This window comes from Sciurus carolinensis, chromosome 8 (genome assembly GCF_902686445.1).
Source record: "Sciurus carolinensis chromosome 8, mSciCar1.2, whole genome shotgun sequence".
In the NCBI taxonomy this organism is placed as follows: domain Eukaryota; kingdom Metazoa; phylum Chordata; class Mammalia; order Rodentia; family Sciuridae; genus Sciurus; species Sciurus carolinensis.
In genome coordinates, this window is record NC_062220.1 from 138,104,331 (window position 1) to 138,118,222 (window position 13,892).

Consider the following 13,892-nt stretch of genomic DNA (forward strand, 5'->3'; position numbering starts at 1 on the left):
ATGGCCAGGCATGCACAGGCGTGTGCCCTGGACACTGCCGCACAGAGAGGTGGCCCCTCCCGGCCAGGAACAGCCCAGAAGAGCCGGCTCCCGGCCAGGCAGGGCAGCGTCTGCACAGAAGCCCAGCACAAGGGCTCCCTGGGTCCTGGGTCCTGAGTCCAGGGTGTCGGGGGCGAGGTCGGGCCACAGCCCTACCCACCCCCGTGCGGTCGGACTGAGAGCGGCCCCAGAGCGGGCCAGCGGGGGCGGGGAACAGCTGGCCTCGTCCTGCAGGGCTCAGGGCTCAGATAAGAAGGGGTGGCAGCCAGCGGCCTCTGCTGCCCGCAGCTGTCCATCAGCCCTGGGAGGACAACAAGCTGCAGGCCGCGGGGGCCTGGACCCCACCCTGACGCCAGCCTGTCAGCCCACAAGTGCCGCCCGAGGACTGGCACTCAGGAGGCAGCTGTAGCTTGTCCCTAGCCCCGCTGCCCAGGAGCGGGGAGGGCCTGCCAGGCGCAGGCAGCGGCAGCCGGAGGGGCCAGGGCGGCCAGGAAATACCCCGTCCTGAGCCCTTGCCCGCCCCAGGGCCCAGGGCTCCCTGGTTCCAGACCTGGAGGTGGAGGGGCTGGAGGAGCCGAGGCAGGGCAGGGCCCCTGGGCTGGGGTCACGCCAGCCTCCGCCTTCACAGCTGGTGGGAGCGAGGGTTTGCAGGTGCACGGCTGGGCCTGGCAGGGAGCCCGGGAGCCCGGGAGCCCGGGAGCCCAGGAGCCCAGGCCTCTTCCCCCCACAGGCCAACCACAGTCCTCCTGAGCCGTAAAGAACTGGGCACTGGGCAAGGGAGCCCAGGTCAACCCTTACCTGATTTGCACACCTGCAGGGACAGGAAGGTCACTACCCTTTAGGCTGGGTGACTGGGCCACTCCACCCTCACTGCCCAGGGAGCCACACGCAGGGGCAAGCACCCTTCTCCCCTGGTCCGGGCTGCCCATCTCCCGAGGGCCCGTGGGTACCCGTGGAAGGACCAGGCGAGGGTGCACCCATCTCTGACACCCAGCTCAGCCACGGGAGGCTGATGGGAGGGGTGTGGCCTCTGCTTGGCTCGTTCAAAGGCACCAGCTGCCCTCCGACTCCACCATGGTGGATACTGCTTTCCTGACCAACTAGAGGCGAGGACTGTGGTCTGGTGGACAGGCCTCGTGGAGGGGCAGCTCCCCACAGCTCAGATCAACCAGGGCCTCTGGTTCCCTCTGGTGTGGCGTCCCAAGAGCTAACTGGTGGGACGTGGTCTGGTCCAGTCCCCGCTCCGTCCCCAGCCCTGGCATGGCCTCCCAGCCAACACCAGGTTACCCACTCCTCTCCCACCAGCTGTCTGTCCTGGGCACCAGGGACCCCTGCAACCAGGGAGGAGGGGAGGCTGTGGGCCTCACTCACCCTCGTAGGACAGGACGTGGCCCTTCTTGCCTTCGTAGATGACGTGGCCCTTGGGCAGGCTGTCTTCCCGGGCCCGGTCCAGGCGACTTGGGCTGTCCTCACCGATGATCCTGGTGATGGTGCCCTTGTACAGGACATCAGCTGGGGTGCCCTGTGGGGACAGAGACCTGAGCACAAGCCACACGTATGCGCACGTGTACAAGCCCACCAGGGCACATGCGTGATACACATGTGTTCTCTCCAAAAGGGCAGAGCCCACCAGGACAGGAGCACAGAGCAAGACAGTACCAGGACCTGGTGTCTCTCTGACCCAGGGCTGCCAGGTGACAACGGCCTGTCCGACACCATACCGACACCCGCAGTCCTGAGAATGACCGAGTTGGAGGCGGCCACTGTGCTGCTTCAGATGGGGAAACCGAGGCTGGGGGTCGGGGGCTTCGCCCAGGGCTGCCTGGCCAAGGGGCGACGTGGGGCCTGGCCTGGAGGGTTCCCACCCGCCCTCGTCTTGGAGCCTGGTCAGCAGTCCTCAGAGCGGCTGGGCAGGGGATCTCCGCTCCTGCCTGGGTCCTTCCCCACGCCGACACCTGGGTTTCCAAAACCAGGACCAGGCTCTGCTGGGGCTGGTGAGGAACTGCTCTTGGGTTCCCCGATCTTGGCACCAGCGGTGTTGGTCTGGTGACTGCTTGGGGCCCTCCCAGGCCTTGGAGAAGGCTTGTAGTAACCTTGGCCTGGGCCCACTGATTCACACTCCCGAGTCTGTCCCCAAGCCGTGACAATCACAAGTATCTCCAGATGTTGTCCAATGTCGCCTGGTGGTAAGACTGTCCGTCCCCCATTTGAGAACCACCCCTTCGAAGGGAGTGAGCCCCTCAGGATCTGCTCAAGCAGAGAGCAGATTGCTGGGGGGAGCCTCCTGCCGCGGCAACTTCTGGGAACACAGTGGACCTGTTAGAACACAGCTCTGCAACCAGGTCTTTGGGGATCAAACTTTACCACCCAGCTGCTATGTGACCTTTGTCAAGTCACCTCGCCTCTCTGGGTCCTAGTTTGCACATCTACAAAATGAAGACTCGACTGTCTGCAACTCTCAAAGGCACCTGGCACAGACAAGGTGTCCCCAGATTCACAGCTCCCTCTATCTTCTGTGATCTCAGGAAGAGATTCAGTGACGTGGAGTCCTACTGTGTGCCAGGCCCTGAGCTGGGAAACTGAGTCTCCTGCTGGACTCTGCTGAGGAATGCACCCAGGGGCGGGAGCAGCACCTGGTGAGCCCTGAGCGTGGACCCTGGACCCTGGTCTGCGAGGAGAGAGCAATACCCCTGAACTCTGCGGCTCCGCCAGCCACCCGGGCAGAGGCTGCACAGGAGGGGCAGAGGCGCGGGGGGACCTCAGGCCAGGTGGCAGTTCAACACGTTGTGGATCCCGTGGGGGATCCGACCTCCAGGCAGGAAAGGCCCTTCTAGGGCCGCTGGCCTGAGTGTACCTGTCCCCGTGTCTCGGGGCAGAGCAGCCCTGTGCCGGGAGCTCCGTGGCTTCCCACGCAGCAGGACACCTGATGGACAGGCTGCTGCGAAACCAGGGCTTCACGTGCACACCATGGCAGGGTGGGGGACGGGGACGCAGCTGGGCTGCTGGCTCTGTCTGGGGTGGTCCATGGACGAAGTCCTTGGAACACAGATGCCTCTGCCTATTGCAAGGCCTCTTGGCGCTGACCTTGAGACTGCCCCCAGGTGCGGGAAGGACCCAGCAGGACCAGGAGCAGGGCGGCCTCGGGCGGCCAAACTGGCCCGGGGTGCGGTGGTCCCTGCCGGCCAGCGCCCCTCCCAACCACATGGCGAGGTTGAGAGCAGGTGTGACCTCACCTGCCTCGTAGGTTCTGGCAGCTGCCACTCGGCCAGTCAACTGAGGGGGTGGGCGTGGCCAGGAGGCGTGGTCCTGGCTGCCTGGACGCGCGGCAGGGGCAGGCCAGGAGCGTCAGCCTTGGCCTCGAACCCCCGAGGCTTCAGGAAGACGTGAACCACGGGGGAAACCGAGCCAGGGAGGGGCCCCAGAGCAGCCGAGCTGGGGCCCACGTGCCGCTGTGGTCTCAAACCCACGGGTGCCAGAGGCACAGCACTGAAGGGCGCCATGCCCACCTGGTGGCCACAGTTCCACCGACTACGTGCACGTGCCGGGTACGCGACGGGATGTGCGCGCGCCCCGTCCCCCCCGCCTGCGCGCCAGGGCCGGGCCGGCTGGCACAAACCCAGCTCTGAGGCTCCCAGCAGGCGCAGAGGCCACCATGTGCCCTCGCGCCCGCTGTTCCTGGGGTTCCTGCCTGGCTGACACGTGGCCCCCCAACTGGCCGGCTAAGGGGACTCCGGAGGCAGGCCTGCTCAGCCATGGGACTTCACTGACTCAGAGGGCCCCGCGCGGGCGCCTTGTCCACAGCCGCCCCCTCTGCCATGCATGCTCCCCACCACGCAGACCAGATGATGCCCATGCCCCAGGAGGCTGCCCGCCCCTCACGCCTTTCCAGGGCACCTACGTGGGTGATGGAGCCCCGGTAGGTGCTGGGGCTCTCGGAGGGCACCCGTGTGCTGGGGATGCCTCTGGTGATGCTCCCGCCTGGGACCGAGCCCAGGGCTGTCCCTGCAAGACAGCACGAGGGTCCTCGGGTGGCTGCAGGCCCCGCCCAGGCCGGGGGGGGTGGCCCAGGGCAGATGCCGGGCACCTGGGGGGGAGGGGGCCCGGGGCAGGTGCCGGGGACCCGGGGGGAGGGGGCCCGGGGCAGGTGCCGGGGACCTGGGCGGGAGGGGGCCCGGGGCAGGTGCCGGGGACCTGGGGGGGAGGGGGCCCGGGGCAGGTGCCGGGGACCTGGGCGGGAGGGGGCCCGGGGCAGGTGCCGGGGACCTGGGCAGGGTGGCCCGGGGCCACACCTCACCTCTCAGCACAGACATCTCCTGGGCTGTAGGTGCTCCCAGGCTCTCGGGGGGACCAGCCTGGCCCCGTGGGGAAAGCTGCTCCTGCTTTACTGCACTGAAAGGTGCTGCAGACCAGCAGGAGGGGTGGGCAGGTGAGCAGTGGGCACCTTGGGATGAGTCCCCACTGCTACCTGGAGCCCCTTGCCCACGAGACGCCCTCCCTCGCCCCCTCTCAGGACCGCCAGCTCCCCGCTGCTACCTGGAGTCCCCGGCCCCTGGCGCCCTCCCTCGCCCTCTGTAGGGCCACAGACGTGGGCCCAGGTCCTCACCCAGCTTCTTGGGGTCCACGGTGAGAGGCAGCCCCACGCCGACGGGGCCCACGGGGGCCTTGGCGTGCTCTGAGTACGGGACGTGGAGCTGGACAGACACTCCCTGCAGGGCAGGGGGGTCACAGGGGTCCCGCGTCAGAGCACTGCCGTCCACCCTGCCACATACCTGCGTGACCGCACTAGGCCAGCGTCACTTCCCGGCCTCCCTCTGCTCCCTGGTGCAGTCTGAAGGACATGGTGTGCAGAAGCAGCCGGGCCAAGTGGACACCACACTCCTGGCCTGTGCCACGTGAGGGGCAGGCCAGCGAGGAGACGGGCAGAAAGCCACACCATGCGCTCGTCCAGGGACCCCCTTCTACTCCACTCTCCACCAACAACGGGAGGGGCGGCGCGGCCCGAGCTACCGGCCTGAGGCCGCAGTGTGGTCCAGGACCCCTGCTCTGGCCTGCCCTCCGTGGTGACCGCCGAGGCCCAGGTCCCAGGTATCCAGGGCTCCCCGACGTGGCGGGCCCAGGGGCCTAGGGAGACGGGCAGCCAAGCTCTGGGGGGTGCACTTGGGCTCCCGTCCTCACCTGGGAGGTGGCAGCCAAGTGCCTCTCGAGGACGCCAGGGTGCCTGGAGGAGATGAGGGGCGGCGGGTTGCAGACGGTGGCAGGGCGTGGCAGAACTGGCCGGGCGCTGTCATGGAGGCCCAGGGGCAGCGGGTGACCTGCGGGGCACACGTCCGTTGTGGGGCCCACGAGCCCTGGACCCTCTGCTTTCCTGCTGCAGTGCCCTCTGCACAGGCCTCTGACCCCGGGGACCAGTCCTCTGCCTGTGCTGCCACCCAGTGAGCCTCCCTTGGCCCCCGAGCTGCTCGGCCCTGGGCTGACCGCTCGGCTCCCGCCTGGGCTCCCTGGGACTCCCTGTCAGCTGGCCCTTGAGAGTCTGCTGCCCTCGCAAGAGCCAAAGGGATCTTCCAGGTCCATGGATTCCCACCCGCACCTGCTACGAACCGTCAGGGCTGCCCGCTGCCTTCCGGACAGTCACCCCGGATGTTCCCTGGCTGTCCCCTCTCCCGGCCCGCTCCAAGCCACTCGTGGGATGCGGACCCCGCCCCGCCTGCCCTTGCTGGCTCCGGTACCTCTGGTGGCCCCCTGACCTGCCATATCGGTCCCACCCCTTGTGGGCACCCCAAAGCTCGGAGACGTGTCCTCCCAGCCACCGCACAGGTCACCCTCCAGCTGGCCCTGACCCTCAAACCTTCCCCACATGGTTCTGGACCAGGGCGAACAGCCAGTGCCCGACGACGGAGCCCGTGCTGAGGAGTGTGTCGCCCAGAAGTCCACGGTGGACTGCGTACTCACCGGGTGGAGCATAGGCGAAGGCGGAGGGGTCTGGGGCGTGCGGGGAGGCCTTGATCACCTCCCGAGGGGGCACGGGGAAGGGCAGGCCCGAGGTCCAGCAAGGGGGCTCTGCGGGCAACTTCTGGCCCTCGGCCGCGAAGGTTGGGAAAAATGCAGGCTTCTCTGTGGAGGGCATGAGGTGGGAGGTCAGGTGGTGCCCAGGTGTCCCCGGGATCCCACGACCCTGGCTGCCAGCCTAGCAGAATGGGCCCGAGATGGCCGGGGCTCCTGCAGGAAACCCTCGCATCTGCATCCGGGATGCTGCTCTGTGTCCCTATGACACAAGGGAGGTCTCGGGACTGGGCTGCCCTCGAGACCAGAGGGAAGCTCGGGGCACAGGAAGGGCTGCTGGCTCTGGGGACCCTGTGGGCACAGGACCAAGGCCAGGGAGCAAGAGGGCCTGGTAGGCCCAGCCCCACCTGGGTTCCCCAAGGCCGCCCCTGGCTCAGGGTCACTGCCCGCAGCCTGAGAAGTCACTCTGTGCCACCCCACGGAGGGCGCTGCCCAGGATGCGCCAGTGGGGTCAAGCAGACGGGTCCTGACCCGAGCAGCAATGTGGCAGGGCCCGCCACCTGCTGAACAAATGCCAGCACGTGACCAGCCCAGCCCGGGCCCCGCCAGGTCCTGCAGGTGTGCCAGGCTGAGACCCAGACGCTTCAGCAGACGTCACTGAGGTCCCCAGCCAGTCGGTGGCAGGTCAGGACCCGGGTGGGGTGTGTGGTGACAGGAGGTGAGCCCTCCCAGGGCCTCCCCCGGGCCGTCACTTGGCATCAGCTCGGACAACCACATGGGGCTCTCCGGGGCCCACAGTGACTGTCCCGGGTCACAGACGGGAAAACTGAGGCCCAAGGGCCAGGCGGGAACTTTGAGGCCCGGAGGCTGGGCTGTGGCCAAGGCCTCTCGTCCTGTCCACGGGAAGAGCAGTCATGGTGACCCTCCGTCTGCAGGTCTGGCAGTGCCCTGGACATGGCCGGGGCCCTGGGCCCGACTGCCTCAAGTGTCCTCCCACCGGCTCACACTCTTGGCTGAAGCTCCAGACCAACGCTGAGGGAGACACCTGGTCCAGAGGGGCCCGGGACGCCCTGTGGGAATGGCCTGGGCCAGCTCTCTGACCAAAGGCGGTCCTGAAGGCCCACTGGGGCACGGCGGGAGAGGGCAGAGGTGAATGGGCGATGCCTGCTGTGGGCACAGCCTGTGAGGGGCAGCAGGCACGGAGTGACTTGGCCTGGAGCCCATCCTGGGGAGGCACCCCTGCAGGCCTGCCCCAGGCCAGCAGATTCCGAAAACACCCTGGACGCACACCCTCGTCCAACGGAGGGGGCTGGGCAGGAGGCCCTGGTCTGGAGGGAGACCTGGGGCCGGGCCAGGCTGGCGGGTCGCAGAGCTGGCACCTGGCCTGACTGAGCTGCTCTGTGCAGGGGCTGGAACCTGCTTCCTGAGAGACGAGAGGGTCCGGGGGGGCTGAGCTGTAGTTGGGACTACAGACGCAAAGAGCCTTGCTGTCCCCCCAGAGAACAGTGCAGCGGAGGCCCGAGCCCCCAGAGGGCCAGGCGCCAGCACAAAACCCTGCTGGCCCACTTTCCCCTGGAGGGGCCTGTGACCCAGCCCAGCTGGCCCTGGCTGGCCTCCAGGGTCCCAGCCCTGTTCAGAGCTGACACCGGCCGAGCTGCCCAGGCCCCTGGCTGGGATACACAGCTCTCCCCAGGCTGCTGTCCCGAGTCTGGAATGTCCTCCCAGAGCAACCGTGTTACACCCGGCACCCCGGCCCAGTGCAGCCCAACCCTCCTCACAGGGACCCCAAGCCCTCGTCCATGGCCAAGGGCCAGCTGGGCTTCCTGGGGAGATGACATGACCGAGGTGAGGGAGGGGCAGTGGGCAGTGGTCCCAGTCGCAGCATGCTGGTCCAGAGACCAGCCTGGGGCTGCTGCTTCTGACCCTGGAGTGGCCAGCAGGCGCAACCTGGGGGCCAGTCACAGCACCTGTGCCAGCCCATGCAGCACCTACAGCATGCGTACGTGACGGGGACGGTCTGGGGAGGACTCTGGATGCGTATGTCCAATGCGGAACAGGGCAGAGCAAGGTGAGCAGCCTCAGGCTCTGACCCTGCCGTGGTGGTGACGGCATGGCTGGGGACTTGCCCTCGGCCACCTCAGCCTGGAACAAAGGCCAGGCAAGAGCCGGGGGTACCCCTCCTGCTGGCCGGGCACCTGGTTCTGTGGTTCTGGAGGACCACGTGTGGACTGAGTCACACCCGTGTACAGGCTGGCGGTTTTGCACAAGCACAGTGCTTTCAAAAACTGCGTGTAGATGTCACCTGGAGACGGCTCCCGAGGGCCACCAGGGCCCGACTGGCCCGTGGAGATGGGGTGGGCCACCCGCCACTCCGCTGCAGACCTGGGTCCCCCACACTCACCCTCCTGCTCGCGGGGGGGCGCGGGGCTCCTGCTGCCGCAGCCTCGAGGGCTGCCGCAGGGCTGCGGGGGGCTGTCGCACTCCGGAGGCAGGTGCTGCGGGGTGGGGGGCGCCGGCTCCTCCCGGGGTGGCTCGAGGACCTTGGTGACCTGCTGGGGAAGGAGGCAGAAGTGAGCATCCTTACAGTGTCCGAGGTGACAGGTCAGCAAGTGACCTGCATGTGCCAGTCTGGAATCAGACCAGAGGGGCACGGGGTTGGCACCTGCTCCGAGAGAAGGCCCCAGTTCGCTGCCTCCCTGAGACCCAAATCGCAGAGACTGGGCCGGGAGGACAGTGCTGACCCGGGAGCCGTGTGTGGCCTGGCAAGCCCAGGGCCTGACACTCATGAAGGCTGACCCGCAGCCCTGCCGGGGGTCTGGAGCCCCCACCCCACCCGTGCGCGTGGGAGGAGGGGCCATATGGAAGGGACGCCTCTGAAGGCCCACAGGCCTGGCCAGGAGAATGTCCGGGGCAGAGGCTCCTGAAGGGCCCTAGGGTGGAACCAGGGGGGCTCCCACATTTCTCTGGCCGAGATGCGGGGCTGTTTCCTGCCTCCCCAGACTGGCCCGGGCCTCAGGAGATCCTCGGAAGGAGGAGGCCGCGGCCAGCCCCAGGGTGCTGGGGTCGCAGGAGGAAGACCCACAGGCTGCACGCTCCGCCTCCTTCAGCCCCCAGCCCGGAGCTTCCTCCAGCCATTCCGCCTCCACTCAGGAAACAGGAGCGGGAAGAGCCGGCGCAGGTGCAGCTCCAGCCCGCCGGGCTGCGGCCCAGCCAGGCCCCCTGCTGGGGCGGGAAGTCAAGGTCGGATGGGCTCCCGGGAGCCCCAGGCAGGCACTCACAATGGGGGGGATGGCGGCCGCCCGCTGCTTCAGCTGCTTCAGGTCCAGAGGCTTCTGGGGTGACGTGTTGGCCCTGGGGTCACTGGTCGGAGTGAGGAGACGGGGCCTCGGGGACAGCAGCCTGAGGGGAGGCAGGTGTCAGGCCACGCGGGGCCCTCATTCGCTCTCAGCTGGAGTCCCAGGGAAGGCAGCTCTCCTGTCCCCACGGCGTCTCACCTCAGCCCTGGGTGGTGGGGTGGGGAGGGACTGGCCAGAGAAGCCCTGAGAGGGACCAATGTCCAGTGCCACCCAGCCAATGCCCACTGTTCTCCTGAGGAATTGGCCAGCCAGGAGGCACTTCTCTGCCCCATGCAGGCCTCACCAGGGCCAATGACCAGCCCAGAGGCCAGGAAGCAAGGCCTGGCCAGCGGCCTGGTCAGGAGCCCAGACTCAGCAACCACACCACGTGGGCCACGGGAAAGCCAAAGGCGCTGGCAGATCAAGGCCGAGGGTGACGAAGGGCCTCAGTGGAGGTCATGTACCACCCAGACCTGAGCAGCTCGGTGCCAGGACGGGCCCTGGGCACGGAGCCCAGTCGACTCCGCTTACTGGAGGCAGGTGGCGGGAGCAGCTACTGGACCCTCTCCTGCCCACCAACCGCACGGGAGTCAGACAAGCGAGCCTGGGGGGCACCGCCGTGGTGACCGTCCCTGCATCTGCTATTTGGTGGCTCCCCAGCTGCTCAAAGACTGTCACCTCCTCAGGTTTCCAAGAGGCCCAGCACAAGATGCCCTGTGGCTCCCCAGGGCCGCCGCGCCCCCTGCAGCCGGGGCCCCCCAGAACATCCGCGACTGTGGAGCGCAGAGCACACCCGGCCCTGGGCGGGGCACGAGGGAGAGGGCGGCCGCCTGGGGTCTGGGGTCCACTGCGAGGCCAGACCAGGGTGGGTCCCAGGATCTTGCATGTCCTCGAGGCACAGCCTGCCCTGGGCAGGGGCAAGGCAGGGGCTGCGACCTCCCAGGCGGGGGCCACAACGGGAGTCCTGGTTAGGACCCGGCTGGTGCCACCCAGAGCCCGTGGAGCACGGGCCCGCGGCAGATGGAGCGGCGCCCGCCCGCTGTGGAAGCCCCTCTCCACTCTGCTGCGGCAGGAACACGGGCACGTGACAGGCCAGCCCTGTGGGTACCAGCCTCCTGCCCGCATCTGCTGCACGCTCGGCTGAGTGGGAAGGCAGGCAGACCTGGTGACGCTGCGGCAGCTGCCCGCGGCACGCAGGTGGGGCCGGACGAAGGAAGGTCACCCCGACCCCACACGGACGCCAGCCTCCTCGCCCTCCCGCTCTCTTCCGCCCCCCTTGCCCACTCCGCCTGTCCAGCTCCGCCGGTTGCTAGCACCAAGACCCGGTGCCCTGCCTGGCTCTGCTGCCTGGGCGGAGGCAGGCACCCCAACCCGGGTCCGAACGGCATGTGACCGCCAGCCCTGCACCCCGGCCAGCTGCCGGCCCCGGGGGGCTCGTTCACCTCCTGCCTTTAAACCAGCGGGCACTGGCCACCTCGAACCCAGAAAAGAACCCTGTTAACAGAGAACCGGCGGCCACTGGGGAAGAGAGCCTGGCAGCTGCTCCAAGGGCTGACCCCACAGCTATCCCTCACCCAGCCACCCCACCCCGGTGTGTGCTCCAGGGACAGACACGTGTCCACACCAAGGTGTCCACAGCTGTCCACGGCAAACTCCCAACGGCCAGAAAGCAGAAGCCAGGCTGAGGACGCACAGCAGAGGGGCACTGGCCAGCACCCGTGGGGCCCTGCGGCCCTGCCCCCCAGAAAACCAGGAAGGAACGGGGGAGTGTGGGAACGCCCGTCAGCCCGTGAGCGCAAGGGGGCACCAGGGTGCCCGAAGGAACGGGGCACTGCCACCTGCCACCACGTGGCTGAGCCTCCCGACAGCAGAGGCCAGCCACCGGGGCACGGATGCAGTCAGTGGCTGCCAGGGGCGGGGGCGGGCTTCTTCCAGGGGTGGGAGATGCGCTGCGGTTCCAGACGCACTAGAGAGGACCGCGCCGCACGCTCCAGACAGCAAGTGCAGCGGCAGCAAGGTCACCCCGACGCCGGCCGCCGGCCAGGGCTCCGCACAGCAGAGGTGACTGTGGGGATGGTGGCAGCGGAGCGCACTGAGGCTTGTGATGCGCGAGAGCGGAGAGAGGGAAGCCAGGCAGAGGCCCCTCCCAGGGGGTGTCACAGGGCAGCGGAGGGGGCTGCCTCTCCAGCCTCCAGCAGGTCCCCCGGGGACACCGAGGCCCAGAGCCTTCCTTCTGAGCCCCGGCCCACAGTGAGGTGGGAGGAGGGGACTGGCCCGGGACAGCCCTCCACAGATTCCCAGGGGCCTCCTGACCCCAGACCTCTGGGGACAGAGAGGGCAGAATCCCGCACAAGGGTCTGGGTTCAAAGCCGTGGGGAGCCTGGGGGTGGAAGGCCTGGGGGACACGGTGCAGTGGAAGCAGGTGGAGGCTGGAGGCTGGAGGCTGGCACTCCTGGCCTCCCCACCTCCCGCTGGCTCCTTCTCTGCTCTCCTTTTCTCCCAGGGAAGATGGTGCTTTTAACCTCCTCCCTGGAGGCTGGGTGGGGCCAGGGCTCTGGGCTGGCATGGAGCACGTGGCCAGCAGGTGCGGCCCACCAGCCCGGCCCTGCAGCGGAGGGTCCCTGCAAATTTCCTGGGGCCGAGCGTGCCACAGGAGAGGACTGCTGGACAGGAGACCCGATGCCCAAGGAGGCCACAATGGAGGCCAGGGGGCAAGGGTCAGACGCACTGATGAGGAGCAGTGAGCGGTGCCACTGCCCCGCAGCCCGAGGTCAGTCCCTAGCTTCCGACTCCTGTGCTCCGCGTCCTCCCTGCACTCCCACCCGCTGCCCCGTGCTCCTTGCTGTCCACTGAATGCAAGCTCGTCAGCCACAGGGCCTCTGCGTGGTCATCCCTCCTGCCCACTGGCCTTCCCTCACACTAAGGACTCTGGCCACCTGCAAGGTCAGCCCTTGGGAGAGGCCCTCCTGAGGGCCCCATCTCCCCCACCGTGTCCTCTACAATGACCTCGCTTCCTCGCGCTGCCACTTGCGGGTGACCGCTGTGGTGTCCAGGCCCTGCACTGCTGCCACGACTCTTTGGGTTCTGGGCCCAGATGCTGGAGCTGCACGCAGCCCCTTGTGCTGCCCGGCAGGCAGCTGTGGTCACTGACTCAGACGGGCCAGCAGTGAGCGCCCAGGAGGGCAGCCTGCCCACGTGCAGACGGGAAACCGAGGACGGGGCCTTCCCAGCCTGCCAGGGAGCCGCCAGGCCCCGCTCCAGGAAGCGGGCTGAGGAGGGCGGGCAGCGCGGCCCTGCTGCCGGAGCCGCCACCCAGGTTGTCCAGCAGGACAACGGCAGACGGGGACACAGAGGAGGACCTTTCTCTCGAGTCACTGGGCCGGGCGATGGTGGTGCAACCGTCCAGGTGCAGAGCTCACCAGGCCGGCCGCCGGCGGGAGTGAGGGTGTGGGCGGGTCTCCAGGACCTGGGGTCGCGCGGGCCCAGCAGCCGGCTCTTCCTGGGAGGCCCTGGAGGGCCTGCTCTGACGCATCTCGCCTGCGTCCGCCGGCGCCCGCCTGGCCTGCGCGGTCACGGCTGGCGGAGGAGGGATGGCGGGCTGCCAGCCAGGAAGAGGCCACAGGCTGGCCCAAGTCCAGACCCACTCGCCGAGAGGGCAAGGCAGGCCCCAGGCGGGGACTAGTCCGGTCACACAGGGTGTGACCAGCCAGGTGTCCTGACTCCCTGGGGCTGAACGCTGGACATCAGGCAGGAAGGTGGACGGCTGCCAGATCCACTGCAGCAGGGAAGGCCGCGTCCCTGGGGCTGTCCGAGGACGGGGGTGGGTGACAGCACAGGCCCAGGGACGCCACCCCCGCCTTCAGCCTCGGGTGCCCACACGGCCTCCAGGAGCCGCCCATCAGCAGGCTGCCTGCAGCCCAGCGCCCTCCCGCCCGGCGGAGCGCGTTCCCAAGGCTCCGAGCTCGACAGCAGGGCAGGGCGGGGGCCGTGGCCTCACCGCTCCCTGGACAGGCCGGCAGCTGCCCCTGGCAAGCACGGCCGTGAGCACTGTTTTCCAGGTTGCGCCGGGGGCAGGGGCTTAGGGACTTGGTGCCCTCAGGAACCCGCCAGGTCTGCGCCCAGCTGAGGGCTACAGCAGACCATGGGGCCCCATGAGCAAGAGGGTCCTGTCTGTGGAGGCCCCAGGGACCCAGGCACAGAGGCGGAGGACAGCATGGGCCACCTCCTGTTGAGGAACGAAGGGGCCCCCGAGTCCCGGGAGGACCTCCGGGCCAAACTGCCCAGGCCCCGGACACGCCCAGGGTGAATCACGGCGGTGGAAAAGCCCGCCGAGCTGAAGGTCAGCGTTTCCTCCCTCGCTCGGCCCGGAACTTCCCGAGACTCCGGGGCAGAGAACAGCCGCACTGCCTGCAGTCACAACAGGAGGACCCGCCTGCCTCGCTGGGACCGTTCCCTGGAGTCCTGACGCAGGCGGGTGGACGGCGCGGCTCTGCACTGGCCTTGAGGGTCAGCACCTGC

At 68.4% G+C, this 13,892-nt stretch overlaps 1 protein-coding gene across 21 annotated transcripts in view; it reads right to left on the reverse strand.

Moving 5' to 3' along the window:
* The window catches only part of Ncor2 (nuclear receptor corepressor 2), a 137,257-nt gene that overhangs the window by 14,750 nt on the left and 108,615 nt on the right, over nt 1-13,892 (reverse strand). For 13 of the 21 annotated variants that reach the window (XM_047562872.1, XM_047562874.1, XM_047562877.1 and 10 more), the window contains exons 22-29: nt 9,318-9,438; nt 8,441-8,591; nt 5,989-6,150; nt 5,215-5,351; nt 4,643-4,808; nt 4,334-4,438; nt 3,938-4,041; nt 1,411-1,561 (exon numbers count right to left, since the gene is read on the reverse strand). In XM_047562872.1, the coding sequence (XP_047418828.1) occupies nt 1,411-1,561; nt 3,938-4,041; nt 4,334-4,438; nt 4,643-4,808; nt 5,215-5,351; nt 5,989-6,150; nt 8,441-8,591; nt 9,318-9,438 (1,097 nt within the window). The remainder of the gene's footprint in view (nt 1-1,410; nt 1,562-3,937; nt 4,042-4,333; nt 4,439-4,642; nt 4,809-5,214; nt 5,352-5,988; nt 6,151-8,440; nt 8,592-9,317; nt 9,439-13,892) is intronic. The other 8 variants (XM_047562889.1, XM_047562880.1, XM_047562892.1 and 5 more) reach the window with 3 other exon arrangements.